Raw genomic sequence first — 19,381 nt, 5'->3', positions numbered from 1 at the left:
TTCACTGAAACATAAATGACCTAGGGGTTTAAATGTGGCGGATGTGAAGAGGACAGTGAAGAATCTAAAACTGGGGTCACTATTGAAAAGTGAAGGGTCACCCATTACAGACAGAGATAAAGAAAAATGTTTTCTCAGAGAGGGGCATGAGTCATTGGATCTGTTTTCTTCAAAAGGAATAGAGGCAGAGCTTGTGAATATTTTTTCAGGCAGATGTAGATAGATGCTTGCTAAACAAGGGAGAGAATGATTATCGAGGATAGAGAGGAATGTGAAGTAATCAGATCAGCCCTGATCTTCTTAAATGGCCAAGTAGGCTTGATGAGCAGAGTGGTTGATAACCATTCCTTGAAGATCCCATTGAAGTTTTCAGAATAATGAAGGATTCCAATAAGTTGACATAATGATGTTTCCATTTTCCGTAGAGTCCAAAATTAGAGCCGTAAATGTAAGTTAGTCAAAAATAAATCCAATAAGAATTTCAGAAATAAACTCATTTCACAGAAAATGGTGAGAGTGTGGACCTCAATATCAGTGGAAGCTTTTAATTCACAAAATCTCAATGCATCTAGGGGAAGCTAGGTAAGTATACAAAGGAGAAAAAAGTAGAAAGATGTGGTGATGTAGTTTGACAAAACAAAGTTGGGAGGATGATCATGACCAGTTGGACCAAATAACTTGTTTTGTGCAATATAATACTCTGATGATATGTCTTATATTACTAACATTTTGAAAGATATAGCCACTTTTTCTTTGTTCTTTCATGAGATAAGGCTATCACTGAAAAGGCCGTTTCTGAGGGCATTTAAGAGTCAATCACATTATTATGGGTCTGGAATCACGGAGTCCAGACTGAATAAGGACACATTTTTTTCTTCCCTGAAGGACATTAGTGAACTAGGTGGATTTTTATAACAATTGACAGTAGCAGCACAGTCACCATTACTAAATCTAGCTTTCAAGTCTGGATTCATTGATTGAATTTACATCCCACCAGGTTTGGTGGGATTTGAACCTGTGTCCCTAGAGCACTCAGGATTTTAGTCCAAAAGCATTACCACCACTTCACTTTAAGCCCTTTGAGATAAATTCTATTAGTATTCTGTTCCATTAATATTTTAAATTGATTTTTGAACTGTCAACTCGGTATTGGTGAATTCTACACTTGGATTCCTAATTCACTCTGCTTCTTCCCCACCTTCTCTCCATTTAAAAAAGATTGATTTATCTTTCTGGGTTCAAACATTTTCATTTGCCACAAAGAGAAAGAGTACCTGGGTGTCTGTTACATTCTTTAACATGCTGGAGTTTAGGAGAATCTGACGAGGTGCATACACTAGACAGAGATTCCTTCATCTCCGTCCTCCTAACGTTCTTCTTCTTGAAACTGGTAAAGATTGTCCAAATGTCATTCTTTGAACCAGTCACCGTAGAACTATCCAACTCCAAGACTGGTTTCTCATTACTTTCAGCTTTTGTGCTGCCCAGTCTCAGTGAAGAAAATAGTGCATTGTTCCTTTGGATGTAGGAGTTGAACTCTGGCTTTATTTGACTGGAATCAACAGTGTTTATTGAGATGTTGTCTCTAGAATTTGAAACTTCCTTCTTTTGCACTGTGCTGAAGTCTTCATTTGCACTGTTCAATGGTGAGATATTGTGTAAATATCTGTGATGTGGTCTGTTGGGAGGCACTGATGATATGTCTATTGGCTCATTTAGAAGAGGAGAACTTGGCAGAATTGAATTTGGTTCTTCAGTATCCTGGGAGGACAACGGTGTTCCTTGTGTGAAACGATGGAATCTATTGAGAGATAATCCATGGAAAGGATGATTTGGAAAAGATCTGGCCCATCTTGACTTTGGTTTCTTATCATGCATCTTTTCCACACTGCCTGGTGACACTGGGCTCTTTCCATAAGAGAAGGACTTAAACGCATTAACTAAGAAGCTGAGCGGGGATTTGGGAGAATCATTACCTGAAGTATTACCACCGGGAGAAGAAGCCCCTCCCAGATGAGAAGCCATTGTCGGGCTGTGCTGATCTGAGTTTGTTGAATTGCTTGGTTGTGCTAAAGCTGAGGATTCATACTTAGGCTCACTTGGTTTCGTTGTGTCAAGATTCGTACCATAAATCTTTCCAATAGCATCCTCAATTACTTTAGCCTCTTTAGTCTCCTGCAAGTCCTCCATAGTTCCTTCACTTGTGACTGAGGAGTTCCAATCCATTGACTGCGATGGTTGTGTTGGTGAGTGAGCCAAACTTTTCACTGGCTGGTATGATTGCCTATTCAGGGAAGGAGGCTTTTGTAACATTGGCTCACTCAATCCACCAGCATCAGTTACAGTAAACTTTGGTTGAGGAGTCTGTTTAATCCCTTGATCTGATGAGGCAGAGGCTTCTGAAATGAGTGTGCTCTCATCCTTTGCAATTCTATTAGTTCTGAGGCATGAACCAGCCACAACCTCTTGTCCTTCATTCTCTGAGCCACTGTTACACCAAATAGACAATTTGTGGGCTTTCCTGGTGGAACGGGATGTTGGAGCTGGATGGAACTGTTTGCTTGTCGGTCGGATGTCTGTGTTACTGGTTACCTGTGGTGGAGAAACTCTAACAGAGAGCTTTGAAGTCTTGAGAGCTTTTTGTTGCCATGGTGACCTGCTTGGTAATGAATGCCCTCTTGTCAGATGAGATGGGCTGCGGACGGAGGGAATCTGGGAGCAAAGAAGATTAAAAGTCAGTATATCATAAAGCTAGCCATTCTGTTTTAGTTAATTCTAATGAGACTGCAGGTAATCCCATTCCCACTCTGATTAACACTATCCCACTTTCAGTTAACTCAGTTTTCCCTTTGGATCAATCCCATTTTCTCCTGCAGTTAATTTTATTCTTCCCCTGTCTTCTGCAGAATCTTTGCAAGAGAGCAACAGCTAAAAGCCTTCTGCCATTATCCTCTCCCTGCCTCCAACAACATCTTTATTCTGCCTCTTGAGGCCTGTTCAACAATACAGATTTTTGGCATACCTTTAACCCTGGAAGAGGGGCTCATTTCCTGAAGAAGGGCTCATGCCCAAAACGTCGATTCTCCTGCTCCTTGGATGCTGCCTGACCTGCTGAGCTTTTCCAGCAACACATTTTCGGCTCTGATCTCCAGCATCTGCAGTCCTCACTTTCTCCATGCCTTTAACTCTGACAGGCAATGCCTGACTGCTTGGCTTTTAGTGTTACAGATGAGGCAAAAACCTCACAGGCACAAAGGTCTATCAGATGCAACTGGTCAAGCCTCCTTTAACAGCACCTTCCAATCAAGAAATCCTGTCCAACCAGAAGGATAAGGCCAGGAACACCATTACCTGCAAGTTCCCCTCCAAACCACAGCCCAAGCAGACTTGGAATTACATCACCATTACATCACTATTCAGTGATCGTTGTTAATTAATCTGATCCTACAAATCCAGTACTCAGGTCCTTTCTGTACAAAACTGGTTTATAAAGGCAAATCTATGTAACCAATTTCCCAAGGTCAGTTTATTGTAAATTTCAGGCTCCAGAGCAGATGATCTCGGCATGAAATGATTGTGGTTCTTGTCAGATTGCTTTGCACTTGTAATAAACTGAGACACTTGAGCGCATAACAAGGACCTGGCAGACATAAAACCCTCACATAAACATTCCTCACCAATTAAATCATCTCCTTTTACAAGCTGACAATGTGTTGAGGTGAATTTAATAAAAACTCAATTTACTGTTCAATTAAAATATTCAATTAGCTTGTACTTAGCTTCTTGATCACCCCTCAGTCATGTTTGAAAACCTCCTGACTGATAATTAATTCTTTGGGTATGAGCAACAGAACACAAGACCAAAGTTTATTGGCCAGGCAGAATTGTCCTTCACAAGATAAAACTCAAATAAAGTTGAAGAGGGGGTCAGATCGAAGTGGCACCCAAATACAGCAGCTATTGCGGATAATATTCCAACCATATTCATCAAACATACTCATAACATGGGGTGGCCTGTATATGTGGGAGGTTGTTTTCAAAGGGAGAATGGTGGACTGAGGAACTTACCAGAATGTGCAAATACAATTGATAACTTCTCATTTGGAATTTTCACAGATTCAGAAAACATATGTTGAATAATTCCACCGTCCTCTGTGATATTTCCCATGTGCAGCACTTAATCTCCACTTTTATAATAGATTCCAATGTTCTATCCCTTGAGCTCAACTAACCATATGGTGCAAAAGGAGGCCATTTAGCTTAGTATGTCTGTGAATTTTTTTTTAAAAAGAGTTTTCGAATTGGACCCAATCCTGCTAATCTTCCTCCACATGCCAGCAAAAATTTTTTTTCCAATAAAAAAAATTCACTTGAGGCTGTGTGTGATAAGTAGGTTCGGGAAACGGGTAAGAATTTTGTACAGTGCCCAAGAGGAAAACAAACCCAGGACTTCGGTTCCTGATTGCTGTCCATTCACTGGTGCTGAAATCTAGGTGGTATCCCAGAGTGAACAGTACTGGGATGGGCTGGAATCATTTCCCGCTCCCCTCAACTCAGCATGGCCACATTGCCTGGTGAAACCCACTGTCTAAACCAGTGCTTGTCAAACATTGCAAGGCTAGTAAACTTGCATGACTCCCTCAGTGAGACTAGGTGAGGAAGGAGGAACATTATATTGGAGATCTTAGAGAGATGAGGGTTGGGGGGGGGGTGTTGCTGATAAAGTGGGGGTCTATCCATTACAGCAGGAGTGCAGCTGTTATAGCTCAGTCAATGCTCCACTGTGGACATTGATCTCCACTTTGACAAGGATGTTAAGTAGTAGAGACATCCACAGCTATCTACGGGTCAATCACACACCCACAACACCCATGCCCCCATATTTATTCAAATAAACTCACTCAATATTCACATTCAATCACACACTATCACTCACAACCACACCGCACAGCTCCACACCTACACACTCACTCACTCACTCACACTGACTTATACCACACATGGATACAGAGACTCACTCACACCCATAGATATGCTCCTCCAGGTACACAAGCACACTCAGTCACACACATTCACACACGGACTGTAGCCACTTGATTGATTTCAATACTGAGTGAAATTGGATCAGTGTAAAACTGGCCTCAAAATCACCCTTGCAGTTAGTTTAGAACTGACCTTCTATTTCCTCCCAGGATTCACTCTGGGCCCTAATTTACAGAGTTGACTGGGGAATTTCCATTAGAATTAACAGATCTCCTGTGGTTTTGCTCATCAGCTGGGGTGTATCTTCTGCTAACCTGGCCTGCCCCTTTAAGGCAGTACTTCAGTGACTTGCTGGGTCAAATGGTCTAACCAGGCATGTTCACAAAGATGTGTAATCCTCCCACTCCATGGTGGCAGATTCCTGGATCCATCAGATCAAAACAAATAATATCAAAGAACATAAAGGGCGAACAAGATCTTGGAAAAGAACATTCCTAAATTGCCGATCATTCCTTTAGTTACGTTTCACAGATGATTGAGAAATGCACCAGCAAATTGTTTTGGAGCTTTCTATTCTGTGCCTCGGCTATAAGTGTATAAATCTGCTGAGCCTCCATAATCAACAGAAAGTGAGCCAGTTCATGCCATGCCTCCAAGGACCATGAGACAAAGGAACATTCTGTGCTAATTAAGAGATTACACTGGCTTTGTCCATTAACAATGCTCCCGTCTGTTTGTGTTCAAGTCCATGAGCAGCACTGAAGACTGATAAGCGCTGGCCATATTCAATATCTCAGCTGCACAGATCAGCAGAATGTCACTGCCATTGTAAATATTAGTATTTACATTTTTGCCCCCGTCAATAAGGTTTTTTTTAAATTTCACAATCTCCTTTTCCTTTTCTCAATGCATTGATTTCCACAAGAGGAACATAGTGACATTTCCAGTTTTGGACCAGTCAGGCTCTCCATGGTGATTTTGCTCCGGGGCTCAATATTTCCTCTGAATCAGTTCAACCCTAAAGACTTAAACCTGAAATCTGGGTGACAGTGACAGAGCTGAGGTGCATTGCAATGTGAGAGTCGCTGTATTTTGAGTGAGACATTTTATTGAGATGACACCAACAATTCAACATAAAAGATCCAACATGTACAAGGTGCAATCTTCCTTTCCTCCAGAAATATTTATCTCTCAACCAGCAGACGATCTGACTATTTATTACATTGTTGTTTCATTAAGCTTATTATGCACAAATTAGCAGCTGCATTTCCTACATTACAGCAACAGTCATGTTTCAGAGATAACATATTCGCTGTGAAATATGTGGAGCATATCTGGGGTTGTGCATGGTACTATGGAAATGCAAACTCTTCCCGTTCTTTTAGCAGTGTTCCTAAGTTATTATGAATCAAACTGAAAAGCAAGTGCCAATAGGTAACGATTGACTGTCCATACCTGAGTGACATGGTCTGTACTCTCAGTGGAGTTCGCTTGGTTCAAGGCAGTTTCTCTCATTGCTGGTTCAATCTTTTTCCACAGTAGCTGAGGGAGTTCTTTAATAGAGAAATGGAAGATTTTACCTCTAGGCAATCTAACTACAACTCTCATTTGAAAAACAATTAAAGAATGGAAAAATGTATAAAGCACACAATCTAGAGACTGCCAACTGGACCAGTTCCCAGAGATGTCACTGTACAACCTCCAGCTGACTCGTCCTCATTTGTTCATTCTTGTGGATCCTCAGCCAACTGGAAGGCAAGCAAACATCTTCATTGCTGATTGGCTTATTCTTGCCTCACCCTCGCAACACCATCTCCCCATCTCCAACATTGTATACCGAACAAATACTCTCAAAGAGAATGTTTACAAAAACACGAGAAACGTTTGCCCCACCCAGTGATTTTTCACACACAGATTTTCATTGTCTGAGAGATTAATCTTCAATTCCTGAAGACTCCAGGGCAATCCTGGTAGGTTGGCATCTTCTAACATTATCACATTTCTCAGCAACCTTTCATGTATGATCAGTGATTTTAAGGTGTTGAAAGAAAACAAATCACTCATTCCTATTGTATAAGCTATTTACTGTAATTGTAATGGGGCGGCATGGTGGCTCAGTGGTTAGCACTGCTGCCTCAGAGATGCAATCCCAGGTTCGATTCCAGCCTCGGGCGACTGTCTGCACATTCTCCGTGTGTCTGTGTAGGTTTCCTCCTGGTGCTCTGGTTTCCTCCCACAGTCCAAAGATGTGCAGGTTAGGTGAATTGGCCATGCTAAATTGCCCATAGTGTTAGGTGCATTAGTCAGAGGGAAATGCGTCTGGGTGGGTTACTCTTCGGAGGGTTGGTGTGGACTGGTTGGGCTGAAGGGCCTGTTTTCACACTGTAGGGAATCTAATCTAATCTAAAATTATAGTTTACGGATACTTATAAACAGGAATTGGTACATATTAATCACATAGTCAATTGAATAAATAATAATCCAGGATTATTTCAGTCCTGCATGATGAAGTATCACTGCCCTCTCAAGGCGGTTAAAGGCACAACAGTGAAGAAAATGACAACGCTTGGTCTATTTTGGTTTTTGGTTTTATTTGTCCATAACATGTGAGTATCAGTGGCAAGCCCAACATTTCTTGTTCACCCTTGAGAAGGTGATATGCATATGGAGTTTCAGACTTTTGACCCAGTGACACTGACGAAACGGTGATATAATTCCAAATCAGGATGGCATGGGGCTTGGAGGGGACTTTGCATGTGGCTCCCTGACTATTCTGCAGCCTGACCTTATGTTGTCAACCTTCCCATTTCATGGTCCTTCTCCTCCTCCTCCCCAACACTTCCACTCCATGACCGCTGCCTTCTCTGACCCTTCCTGTTCACCTCCTTCTCACTGGCATTTCTACTCAGCCCCTCTCCAGCTTGGAACTATTCTCCAAAACCTTGCAACTCGATGCTACTCTTTATTACATTTTAAAAGTTACTTCTACAATTTATCAGCATACTAATTTAGCAAGGTACAGTATTTTAAAATCATCAGGTATTAGACTATAATATATCTTTCTGTTGGAAGCTTTCTTTAGAAATTAAGTAAAGCTGTTAGATTGGCTTTAATGGGAAATCTGATTTGCTCATTGTTGTCTCACTTAAAGGTGCTCTTTTAAGGAACATAACATTATTCCAAGAATTGCTAAACATCAAATTACATAATTCAAGCATTTAAGGCAATAAGAACTGTTGTGAGGGTAACATTAATTAATCTAACAACAGACAAGCCATAACAATCTCTTTAATCTTAACAAAGCAGGAATTGCTCCATAAATGTCAAACTATGGCTCAGTAGCTAGCATTCTTTTGCCTCTGAGTCAGAAGGTGGTGGGCTCCAAAGTCTAGACCCCAAAATGCAGGTGAACATTCCCATGCAGGTCTGCACTGCCAGAAACACTATGTTTTGAATGAAATGTTAAACTGAGGCCTTGCCTGTCATATTTAGCAGATGTAAAAGACTCTGTGGCACTGTTTAGAATAGAAATTTTCCCATTGCCCTGGACAATATCTATCTTTCAAGTACCATTACTAAAAATATACTACCTTTCTATTAGCAATTTCTGTTTGTGAGAACTGGCTGTGTGCAACTTGGTTGTCATCTTTCCTATATGGTAACAGTGTTTAAACTTCAAACACCTCATTGCCTATGAAGTAAAAAGTCAGCCTGATGCTGTTTCAAACATTTTATTTGTATCAACCAAATTACTTTTCAACCAAAATTACCTATAGCCACAGGACTAGCTGATAACAAATGTCTTTCATATCTACACCATGGAAAAAAAGTGCAGATTTTAATTATTGCCCTGTTGCTTTGAACCAAGTTGCTGTTATAACTTGAGATGCTGAGTGCTGGGAAAAGCACTTGTTACTGTTAAAACTTGTTGAACATAGAACAGTACAGCACAGAACAGGCCCTTCAGCCCACGATGTTGTGCTGACCACTGATCCTCCTGTATGCACCCTCAAATTCCTGTGACCATATGCATGTCCAGGAGTGTCTTAAATGTCCCAATGACCCTGTCTCCACAACTGCTGCTGACAACGCATTCCATGCTCTCACAACTCTCTAACTGTGATATTGCGTGGTAAACTTCTTTTCCAGACTGTGTTATCAAACTGAACAAGGCCATTGTGCTCAGAGATGAGACATCTGTTTTTGGAAGGAGGGAATAGACCTTGAGAAGTAATGAGTTTTGACTAAGACAAATAACGACCGACAACTAGCAATGTGAACCTATCAGGTCCAACTGTGCATCAGTAAATGAAGAACTGTTCACAAACAGCCTGCACTGGTAAATGGTATAAAAGCCAAAGGCTGTCAAATTTCTTTACTACTGTCAGTGTATGGTGACCTGGCCAACTAGAGCTTAAAGTTCAACTATCAATTCACTAGACTTGATTAATCATATTATCACCCACAATGTTTATTTAACTCTTCACTGAGCTGCAGGTAGAAGGGGAATACATGGTCAGCCATCTCAGCCGGAGGATGCAGCAGTCAACACTTGTTGCTGGAGGAGATGGTCTAGCTGTATTATCGCCAGACTATTAATGCAGAAATGGTCCAAAGGTTCTGGGATCCTGGGTTTGAGTCCCATTACAGGAGAAACTGCTGTCCTTACCTGGCCCAGCCTACATGGGACTCCAGACCCACAGCAATGTGGTTGATTCTCAACTGCACTCTGGGCAATTAGGGATGGGTAATAAACACTGGCCTAGCCAGTGACACCCACATCCTGTGAATGAATGAAAAAACACAAGGACTGATCATCCTTTAGAGTTCTGGTTATCTCTTATATCATTATTACTGCACAGCTGGCAATGTAATGTTTTGTTTTATAACTAAACCTTGTACCGTAGTGATGGTTTTGACTTTATCTTGAAGGTACAATAAAGTGGAACTTGTGTGTGCTTGTCCGGAGTGTGATTTTTCTCAAATCTCTTGAGAAAGAATCAATAAAAGGAAGACTAAAGTTCGCAAGACAATCCTGTGTCACTGACACACTAGAATGGATTTAGTCTTCCTTTTTATCCAGCATTGCATAAGCACATAGTTCAGGAAGATGATTCTGTTCCACTTCGAAAAGGAAACTAGAGATGGGTAAAAAATAATGACCAATTTCAACAGATCGCCTGTTGGCAGTTGTGACTCCCATGAGTCAGCAAGTTATAGGTTCAAAACCCAACCAAGAGCTGAGCACAGAAACCAGGTTGATACTCTCTGAGCAGTATTGAGAGACTGCTGCCCTGCCTCAGGTAAGGTACCACATTCTAATTCTACGTATTCTAATGGATTTTAAATATTTCACAGTACTAATACAAGTTGAGTTAAAGGTTAGGATGAATTGTCAATGTCAACGAGACCTTGCGGTGCAAATATGTCTAATATGGACTAGGCCAGACCACTCAAAACATTCTTAAGCTTGCAGCCCAGACTGTAACTTTGCAATTTGTTTTGGTAAGTGTACAGTGACAATTACCTGGACTAAGTTAGCTAGGTTGACAACCAGGTTTTAAAACAGACAAAGATTTATTCACAAAGGTACGGAATGAAACAAAATGAACAGAATAAAGAACATCCACAGAACTCAGTCTATCCAAACTATACTTAATTATGCTATTCTGAATATGCACAACAGTTCCAATAAACAAACCCCTTAAATACAGTAAAAATGAAACAAAAGCTTAAAGCTCAAAGTTAGGAGGGCAGAAGGAGAGTGGGTCTAGCAGCCTTTCTCCACATAGTTCACTGCTGAACTGCCTCTAACTTAACTTTAGCTTTCAGAAGTGACCACTCCCCTTTCATTAGACAGGTCACTTCTAAAACATGACCTCTTTGGCTTGAAGTCTCATCTGTTTTCATATAAACAAAAAGCCTCTCAAAATCCTTTCTCATCTCTCTATCGATCTAGCCACCTCAGAACTAGGAGCTGGCTTATAACCCCTCTGAGGAAAAACCAAGGACACAGAAAAAGAACAGTATTGTGACATGTCCAAAAGGTGCCCCAAATGCCTACATAACTAGATCCATTGCATGTTGACAGCAATGTAGGGATGTTTTTGAGAAGTGATAAGTTTCCTAAACAGGAAGATTATTCTCTCAGTTGCGTTGAAGTTGGCAAGTTTGGACCCTTAAACTCCATTAATCACATACCAAAGGCAGATATAAAATATAAGTAATGTTTTCATACAATCACAAATCACTAAATAAACATTTGCATTTGTATAGCAACTTTACTACAATAAAATGTCCCACAGCTCTTCACAGGAGCAATTTTCAGGCAAAGTTTGATAGACTGATGAGATTATGTTAGGATATATGACCAAATGTTTGCTCAATGAGGTGGGTTTTAAGGACTGTTTTAGAAGAGGGAAGGGAGAAGAAGGAGCAGCACTCTGAAAGTTAGTGCTTCCAATTGAACCACTTGGACCATAACCTGGTGTTGTGTGATTTTTAACTTTGTACACCCCAGTCCAACACCGGCATCTCCAACAAACCGTGGTTTAGGGAGGTAAGACCAGACCCGAGTTTGGGGAGGTAAGGTTTGGGGAGGTAAGACCAGACCCGAGGGCCCAGGTAGTTGAAGGTACAGCTGCCAATTATCGATGTTGATTTTTCAAGCATAGTATATGAAAACGTTATACATGACAAATATGAAATGTAATCATATTTCTCTTCTTACTGGTCTGCATTTTCTTCCTCCATGTCTCTTGCCTGTTGCTTCTTGGAGCATTGAAGCTCTGAGCTCGCCTTAATGCTGCGACATAAAACAGAAAAAGCAAATAATTGTATTAAAGAAGACTTCAGTGTGAAAGAGTCACTTAAAAATGATTGAAGTAATTTCTGTAAGGAATCCTAGGTAATATTCCACAGCACCACATACAGAGTGTCGTGACCAAGTGTAGTCTTTGGATAATGTAGGCTGGAAGAATAAGGGATAATTTGACAAGCGTACATATTTATCTCCGTTCCCAATGTGAAGTCATACACCCCCACCTTATTTTTATATTTCCAATTTGTTGGTCAACGTTCCACCACTGTGCACTGTGAACCTCCCATAAGCAAGATATCTAAGAAAGTGGTGGCCATGGATTTGGATGAAGAAAATATATCAGTTTTCTTCTTACACTTCACAGACCTTGCAACAAGGTTTAGTCAGCCTCTAACAACATCGAGTAAAGAGGAAAGCGCTATAAGGGGCAAGGCAACAGAGAAATAGATTGGAACTAAACTGGCGGTACTGGCTAAATTCCTGACTGACAATGTGAGGGAATTTTCCTTTGAAGAGTTTCAGGGTATGCGTGAAAATATGAATTTTTGATCGTGAACTCTGGCAGCAGAAACTCCCTTTAGTAACAGAGTGTGATAAAAGCAATCACGCAGTGAGAGATTAGATGCTTCTTAAAATTTTAGCATACCAACCAAGCTGCGAGTTAATATCTGTCCTGGTGTGGGCAGTGCATGGGAAGACCTCATTATAATCATTGGAGGCTACAGTCCACATCTATTGTTTTTAGGAGAAATCCAAAAATTCTATCAGGTATGAGTTATAATTATCCAGCTTGGAAAGGAATTATAATTAGTTTCACTTTTTCTGTGCTTTTGAGTGCCCTATCTACAGGGACAGTTTGAAAAGCCTAACAGCATTGCATAAGGGATTGAAATAAATGTTAATCCGGTGGATGTGGTATATTAGAAAAAAGAAGGCAAAATGTGTGGAATGGTCCAGGGAGATTGGAAGCAATGGAAAGACAGTAAGTTTACAACCTAGAAACCAAATTGTTACGATGCATTCCTCAAGATTCATTGATATTATATACACTCTGGCAGAATCTGAACAAGCTGTAGAAAGTGACAAGACACCATGCACGTTGTATACACAGATACTAGACAAATATCAGAATCAGGTCATGGCCCTTATGGCCCTTAAAGGGTTTATTGTAGATAGACGGAGAGATACAAACATGCAGGGCAAGACTATTTTCCCCGGAGGACAACAGAAAGTAGGCAGAAAAGTACCATATATGCCAGAATGTACCAAAGAATGGAAGAGTATCCCCATTATAAGGAAAGCAGGAAAGGAAACATGTGCAAGATGAGGGAGAGAAGGCAAGATCCATGGATTTGCAAAATGATTTGGAGACACCGGGGTGTACAAAATTAAAAATCACACAACACCAGATTGTCGTCCAACAGGTTTATTTGGAAGCACTAGCTTTCAGAGCGCTGCTCCTTCATCAGGTGGTTGTGGAGTATAAGATCGTAAGTCACAGAATTTATAGCAAAAGTTTTCAGTGTGATGTAACTGAAATTATATATTGAAAAAGACATAGATTGTTTGTTAAGTCTCTCATCTTTTAGAATGACCGTGTTGGTTTCAGTTCTTTCATATGTAAATCACAAAACATTTTTTACAAGTTACATTCTCAAGTGAACTTTAACAATTAGTGTCATGTCGGCCCAGACAATTTATTGAAGGAGTTAGCTCCCTGTGAGGCTGAATGTGCCACAATGGTTAGACTGATTCTAATCTAAAAAAAAGGGTTTACAGAATCTTACGTGAATTCATGCAGTTTTTGAGCAAAGCAAAGTGTAATTCTGTGTGTGTTTGGGGGGGGGGGGGGCATCGGGGGCCTGAGTGTCTGTGAGAGGTTGTGTGTATGTGTGTGAGTGTGAGTGTAAAGGGGTTTAAGTCTGTGAGAGGGTGTGTGTGGGAGTGTATGAGAGAGGATCTAAGTGTGTGTGTCTGTTTTGTATGAGTGTCTGTGTGTGTGTGTGTGTGTGTGTGTGTGGTGCAATGGGGTCACCTGTAGTGTGAATGAATCCAAGGTCCCAGCTGAGGCCATCTCCATGGCCCACACACACACACTCAGATCCTTTCATATACTCCCACACACATCCTCTCACAAACTTAAACCCTTTTACACTCAAACTCACACATATACACACAACCTCTCACAGAAACTCATACCCCATGCACTCCCCACTTCACACACACTCACATACATGTATAAGTTTGTGGGGTGAATTTGTACATGTAGAATTATACTTTACTTTGCTCAAAAACTGCATGAATCCATGTAAGGTTCTGTAAATCTGTTTTTTAGATTAGAATCAGTCTGACCATTGTGGCACGGATAGCCTCACACAGGGAAGCTAACACCTTCAATATCTTTTCTGGGCCGACATGACATCAATTATTAAAATTCACTTGAGAATGTAACTTTTAGAAAAGGTTTTGTGATTTACGTATGAAATAACTGAAACCAACACAGTCATTCTAAAAGATGAGAGACTTAACAAACAATCTGGGCCTTTTCAATATATAATTTCAATTACATCACACTGTAAACATTTGCTATAAATTCTGTGTCTTACAATCTTATTTTCCACAATCACCTGATGAAAGAGCAGCGCTCCGAAATCTAGTGTTCCAACTAAACCTGTTGGACTATAACCTGGTGTTGTGTGATTTTTACCTCGGCAAAATGAGGATATTGTCCAGGTCTTGTTGCATTTGGACATTGGCTGTTTAAGTATCTGATGAGTCTCAAATGGTGTTGAACATTTTACAACTGCCAATGGAAATCCCCACTTCTGACTTTACAATGAAGGGAAAGTCATTGATAAGAAGCTGAAGATTGTTGGGCCCAGGATATTACCCTGATGACTGACCTCTAACAACCACAACCATCTCCATATGTGCTAGGTATGGCTCCCAGCAGTGAATTTTCCCCCAGATACCCATTGATTCCAGTTTTGTTAGGGCTCCTTGATACCACACTTGGTCGAAAATGGCCTTGATGTCAAGGGCTGTCACTCTCACCTCACCTCGAGCATTCAGCTCTTTTGACCATGTTTGAACAAAAGCCACAATGTCAGGAGCTGAGTGACCCTGGCAGAACTCAAACTAGGCATCACTGAGCAGGTTAATGCTAAATGGGTACTGTTTGATAGCACTGTTGATGACACCATCACTTTACTGATGATTGAGAGTAGACTGATGGAGTGGTAATTGGCCAGGTTGGATTTGTCCTGATTTTTATGTACAGCACACACATGCGCAATTTTCCACACTGTCAAAGAACAAAGAGAACAGCGGACAGTACCGCACAGGAACAGACATTCCATCTATCAAGCCTGTGCCAACACATGATGCCTTTTGTAAATTAAAAACCTTTTGCCTCTACACAATCCGTATCCCTCTATTTGCTGCCTATTCATGTATCTGTCAAGATGTCTCTTAAATGTTGCTTTTGAATCTGCTCCTACCTCCTCTTCTAGCAGCACTTACCACTTCCTGTGTAAAAAAACTTGCCTCTCACATCTCGTTTAAACTTATCCCCTTTTAACTTGTCCCCTAGTAATTGACATTTCTACCTTGGGAAAAGGAATTCATCTCTCCATTCTATCCACACTCTCATAATTTTGCAAACTTTTATCAGGTCACTCCTGAGCCTCCAACATTCAAAGAGATTTGTCCAATTGATCCTCATAACTAATATCCTCCAAACCAGGCAACATCCTGGTGAACTGCTTCTGTACCCTCTCCAAAGCCTCCACATCATTCTGTTAATGTGGCAACCAGAACTGTGCACAACGTTTCAAATCTGGCCGCACTGCTGCAACATGAGTTGCCAATGTTGAGTCTGTGTGCACATGAGTTGCCAATGTTGAGTCTGTGTGCTGAATGAAGGCAAGCATGCCATCTGCCTTCTTAACCAGCATATCCACTTGTGTTATCACTCTCTGGGAACTGTGGATCTATTCACTGAGATCCCTCTGCATGTTGATTTTTCTAAAGGATCTGTCATTTACTCTATACTTCACTCCTGCATTAGACTTTCAAAATACATCACCTTGCATTAAATATCACCTGCCATTTCTCTGCCCAAATCTCCAGCCTATCTATATCCTGCTGTATCCCATGACAAACTTTCCCACTATCTTCGGCTCCCTCAATCTTTGTATCATTCGCAAACTTACTAATCTGACCACCACATTATCCTCCAAATTATTTATATGTATTACACACAACAGGGGCGCCGGTATTGATTTCTGTGGAACGTCACTGGTCATAGATCCTCAGACAAATATCCTTCCACCGCTACTCTCTGTGTTCTATGACTAAGCCAACTCCAGTTCAGTGTAGATGCCAGTATTGTAGCTGTAATGGAACAGCTTGGTTAGGGGAATGGCAAGTTCTAGAAAAGAAGTCTTCAGTACTATCACTGGAATGTTGTCAGGATCCATAACCTTTGCTGTATTCGCTGCCTCCAATCATTTCTTGATATCACTTGGAGTGAATCAAATTGCCTAAAGACTGGGAGCTCTGATGCTGGGGACCATTGGAGGAGACAGTAGTGGGTCATCCACTTTACATTTCTAGCTGAACTGTTATCTTTTGCACTGATGTTTTAGGCTCTTCCATCATTGAGAAAGGGGTTTTTGAGGAGCCTGCTCCTTCAATGAGTCATTTAATTGTGCGCCATCATTCATGACTGGATATTTATGGCAAGATTGCAGAGCTTAGGTCTGATCTATTGTGTGTGGAATTACTTAAATCTGTCTTTCACTTGTTGCTTATGCTATTTGGCAGCTTCACCAGGTTGTCACAATGAGAAACTAGGTAGGCTCCTTTATGATGTACTTCCATGACTTTGTGCATGGAGATTTTACAGAACTCGAACAGTGATGAATGATAAAATAAAAAAGGAAACTTAAAATTAGAACTCAGGTTTTGCTGGTTTTTAAATATATAGGCTTAGATATGAAGCAGAGAAAATAAAGAATAACTTTGGATCACTGGTCTAATTTAGAGAGTATTTATCACATCCCAATAAATCAGGCCAGGTTCTCAAAAAATGGCGGTTTTACATTTAGGGAAGAAACAGACCGGTTATCAGGTTGAGGATCAGCCTTGCCACTGTAAAGGAAATGCAAGAGAAAAGAAGATTTCCAAAGTCAAATGGATCGATGGAAGTCACCACATTTCAGTGTTCTTCAAAAACAAAGTTACTTCAAACAAATTGCTGGAAATCTTGTAACAGCGACATTTGGCGGTGAGAGTTATAAGATCCCAAAGAGAAAAACTTTGACTTGGGTTGTTTTGTGATGTTACATTTTTTTTGTGTTTTAGGGAAGATAAGGAAATATCGAAGGTTGCATTATCAGATTAGATATAGAATAGAAAATAAACATTGATTAATTTTCATTACTTTCTGTTCAAGTATTGTTTGTCTTTAAAAAGTTTACATAGAGAGAAGAGGAGAATCTGTCAGTATAAACTGCTGCTGAATTAATTGATCAATGAAGTGTCTGAATAAATATAAGGGATAACAGATAAGACATGATTAGCCATGTGACTGAGTCATCAACAAACTCTGTCCATGAGGCAAAGATGTCTTGGTTTCCACTTCACCAACAGGGTGGACTCTCCCTCTTTATGGGCATTTAAATGGGCATTGGATAGGCACATGGAGGAAAGTGGGCTAGTGTAGGTTAGGTGGGCTTGGATCGGCGCAACATCGAGGGCCGAAGGGCCTGTACTGCGCTATATTTTTCTATGTTCTATGTTCTATAGATCTGAATTACATGAAGTAAAAGCTTATGTAAGCCATTCGACCCCTCAAAACCTGCCCTAGTGCCTGATAAGACCTGTTGATCTATTTATGGCCTTCACTCCACTTTGATGCCAACCCCTGACTCTTTGTCAGGAATCTGACTAACTCAGCCTTAAAAATATTCAAACAGCCAGCAGCCATTTCACCCTGGATCCCCAGAACAATGCCCCCAGTGAGAGAAAAAAAAATCATCACTGAATTAAATGAAAGACATTGTTATACTGCATCCCTAGTTCTAGACTCTGCCACTGGGGGAAGCATCCCTTTAGTATTCACTCTGTCAATTCTGCATGTTATATATTATAATTCTTATATGTTGCAATAAAATAGGATATCACTCTTCCAATGGGTGTAGGCCTAACAAAACCAAGGATGAACCCACTGCAACATTCTAAATCACTTGCTGTGCCTACATTCTAACGTTTTGTGATTCATGTCCCAGGACACCAAAATCTTTCTGTACTGCCAAATCCTGAAATCTCTTTCCATTTAAATTATCTGCTGCTTTTCTGTTCTTCTGCCGAAGTGGACAAGTTCTTATTTTCCCATATTATACTCCATCTGCCAATATTTTGCCCACTCACTTACCCTGCCCACATTCCTTTTCAGACTCTTTCTGCGCTTGTCATGATTTGTTTTTGTACCTGTCTTCAGCAAACTTTGCATATTTGATCTTTTCATCCAAGTTGTTTGTGTGGATTATGGGGATGTGGGTTAGCTCAGTTAGTTGGTATGCAATGCAGAGTGCTGATGCCAACAACGTGGGTTCAGTACATGCACTGGCTGTGGTTAAAAAGGACTCCCCTTCTCAACTTCTCCCCTCGCCCAAGGCATGATGACTCTCAGATTAAACTATCAACAGTGGTTTCTGTCTAACGAGAGAGTAGCCCTATGATCTGGTGGGAATATGCCAATGCTACCCTGTGTAAATTGCAAATTTACATAGCCTTCATCCCTGTGACACTCCACTAGTCAATAGCTTGCTAATTTGAAAAAAATCCATTTATCTTACTCTCCCCTTCCTACTATCCAAACATTTCTCTATCCATGACACTATATTAAACATGCACAACAAGCTCCTATGTTAAAGGCAGTAAAGTTTCAAGAGGCACCTTATCAAACACCTTTTTAGAAATCCATGGACTCCAGATGTACAGGTTCCCTTTTGTCCAAGTTACTTATTACTTTGAGTCATTGAGTAATAGAGATGTAAAGCATGGAAACAGACCCTTCGGTCCAACCCGTCCATGCTGACCAGATATCCCAACCCAATCTAGTCCCACTTGCCAGCATTTGGCCCATATCCCTCCAAATCCTTCCTATTCATATACCCATCCAAATGCCTTTTAAATGTTGCAATTGTACCAGGATTTTGGAGAATGGTAATGGATCTTCTTTCTCCAGCACCTCTTCTTTTTGGTCCCTAGGATATAGTCCATCCTGGAGACTTGTCAAGCTTCAGTTCAAATAGTTTTCTCAGTACTCATTCCTTGGTGGTTGTTTTAAATACCTCCCAGTAAAAAATGAGGTCTGCAGATGCTGGAGATCACAGCTGCAAATGTGTTGCTGGTCAAAGCACAGCAGGCCAGGCAGCATCTCAGGAATAGAGAATTCGACGTTTCGAGCATAAGCCCTTCATCAGGAATTATTCCTGATGAAGGGCTTATGCTCGAAACGTCGAATTCTCTATTCCTGAGATGCTGCCTGGCCTGCTGTGCTTTGACCAG

General features: G+C 40.8%; 1 protein-coding gene across 9 annotated transcripts in view; it reads right to left on the bottom strand.

Moving 5' to 3' along the window:
• Nucleotides 1–19,381, bottom strand: part of mical2a (microtubule associated monooxygenase, calponin and LIM domain containing 2a) — a 296,251-nt gene that overhangs the window by 43,602 nt on the left and 233,268 nt on the right. For all 9 annotated transcript variants that reach the window (XM_060838999.1, XM_060839005.1, XM_060839007.1 and 6 more), the window contains 3 exons: nt 11,714–11,788; nt 6,439–6,536; nt 1,275–2,712 (listed from right to left, as the gene is read on the bottom strand). In XM_060838999.1, coding sequence (XP_060694982.1) covers nt 1,275–2,712; nt 6,439–6,536; nt 11,714–11,788 — 1,611 coding nt within the window. The remainder of the gene's footprint in view (nt 1–1,274; nt 2,713–6,438; nt 6,537–11,713; nt 11,789–19,381) is intronic.

This window comes from Hemiscyllium ocellatum, chromosome 18 (genome assembly GCF_020745735.1).
Source record: "Hemiscyllium ocellatum isolate sHemOce1 chromosome 18, sHemOce1.pat.X.cur, whole genome shotgun sequence".
Classification (NCBI taxonomy): domain Eukaryota; kingdom Metazoa; phylum Chordata; class Chondrichthyes; order Orectolobiformes; family Hemiscylliidae; genus Hemiscyllium; species Hemiscyllium ocellatum.
The sequence above is the reverse complement of the archived record's forward strand: the minus strand, read 5'-3'. Positions and strand labels throughout refer to the sequence as shown.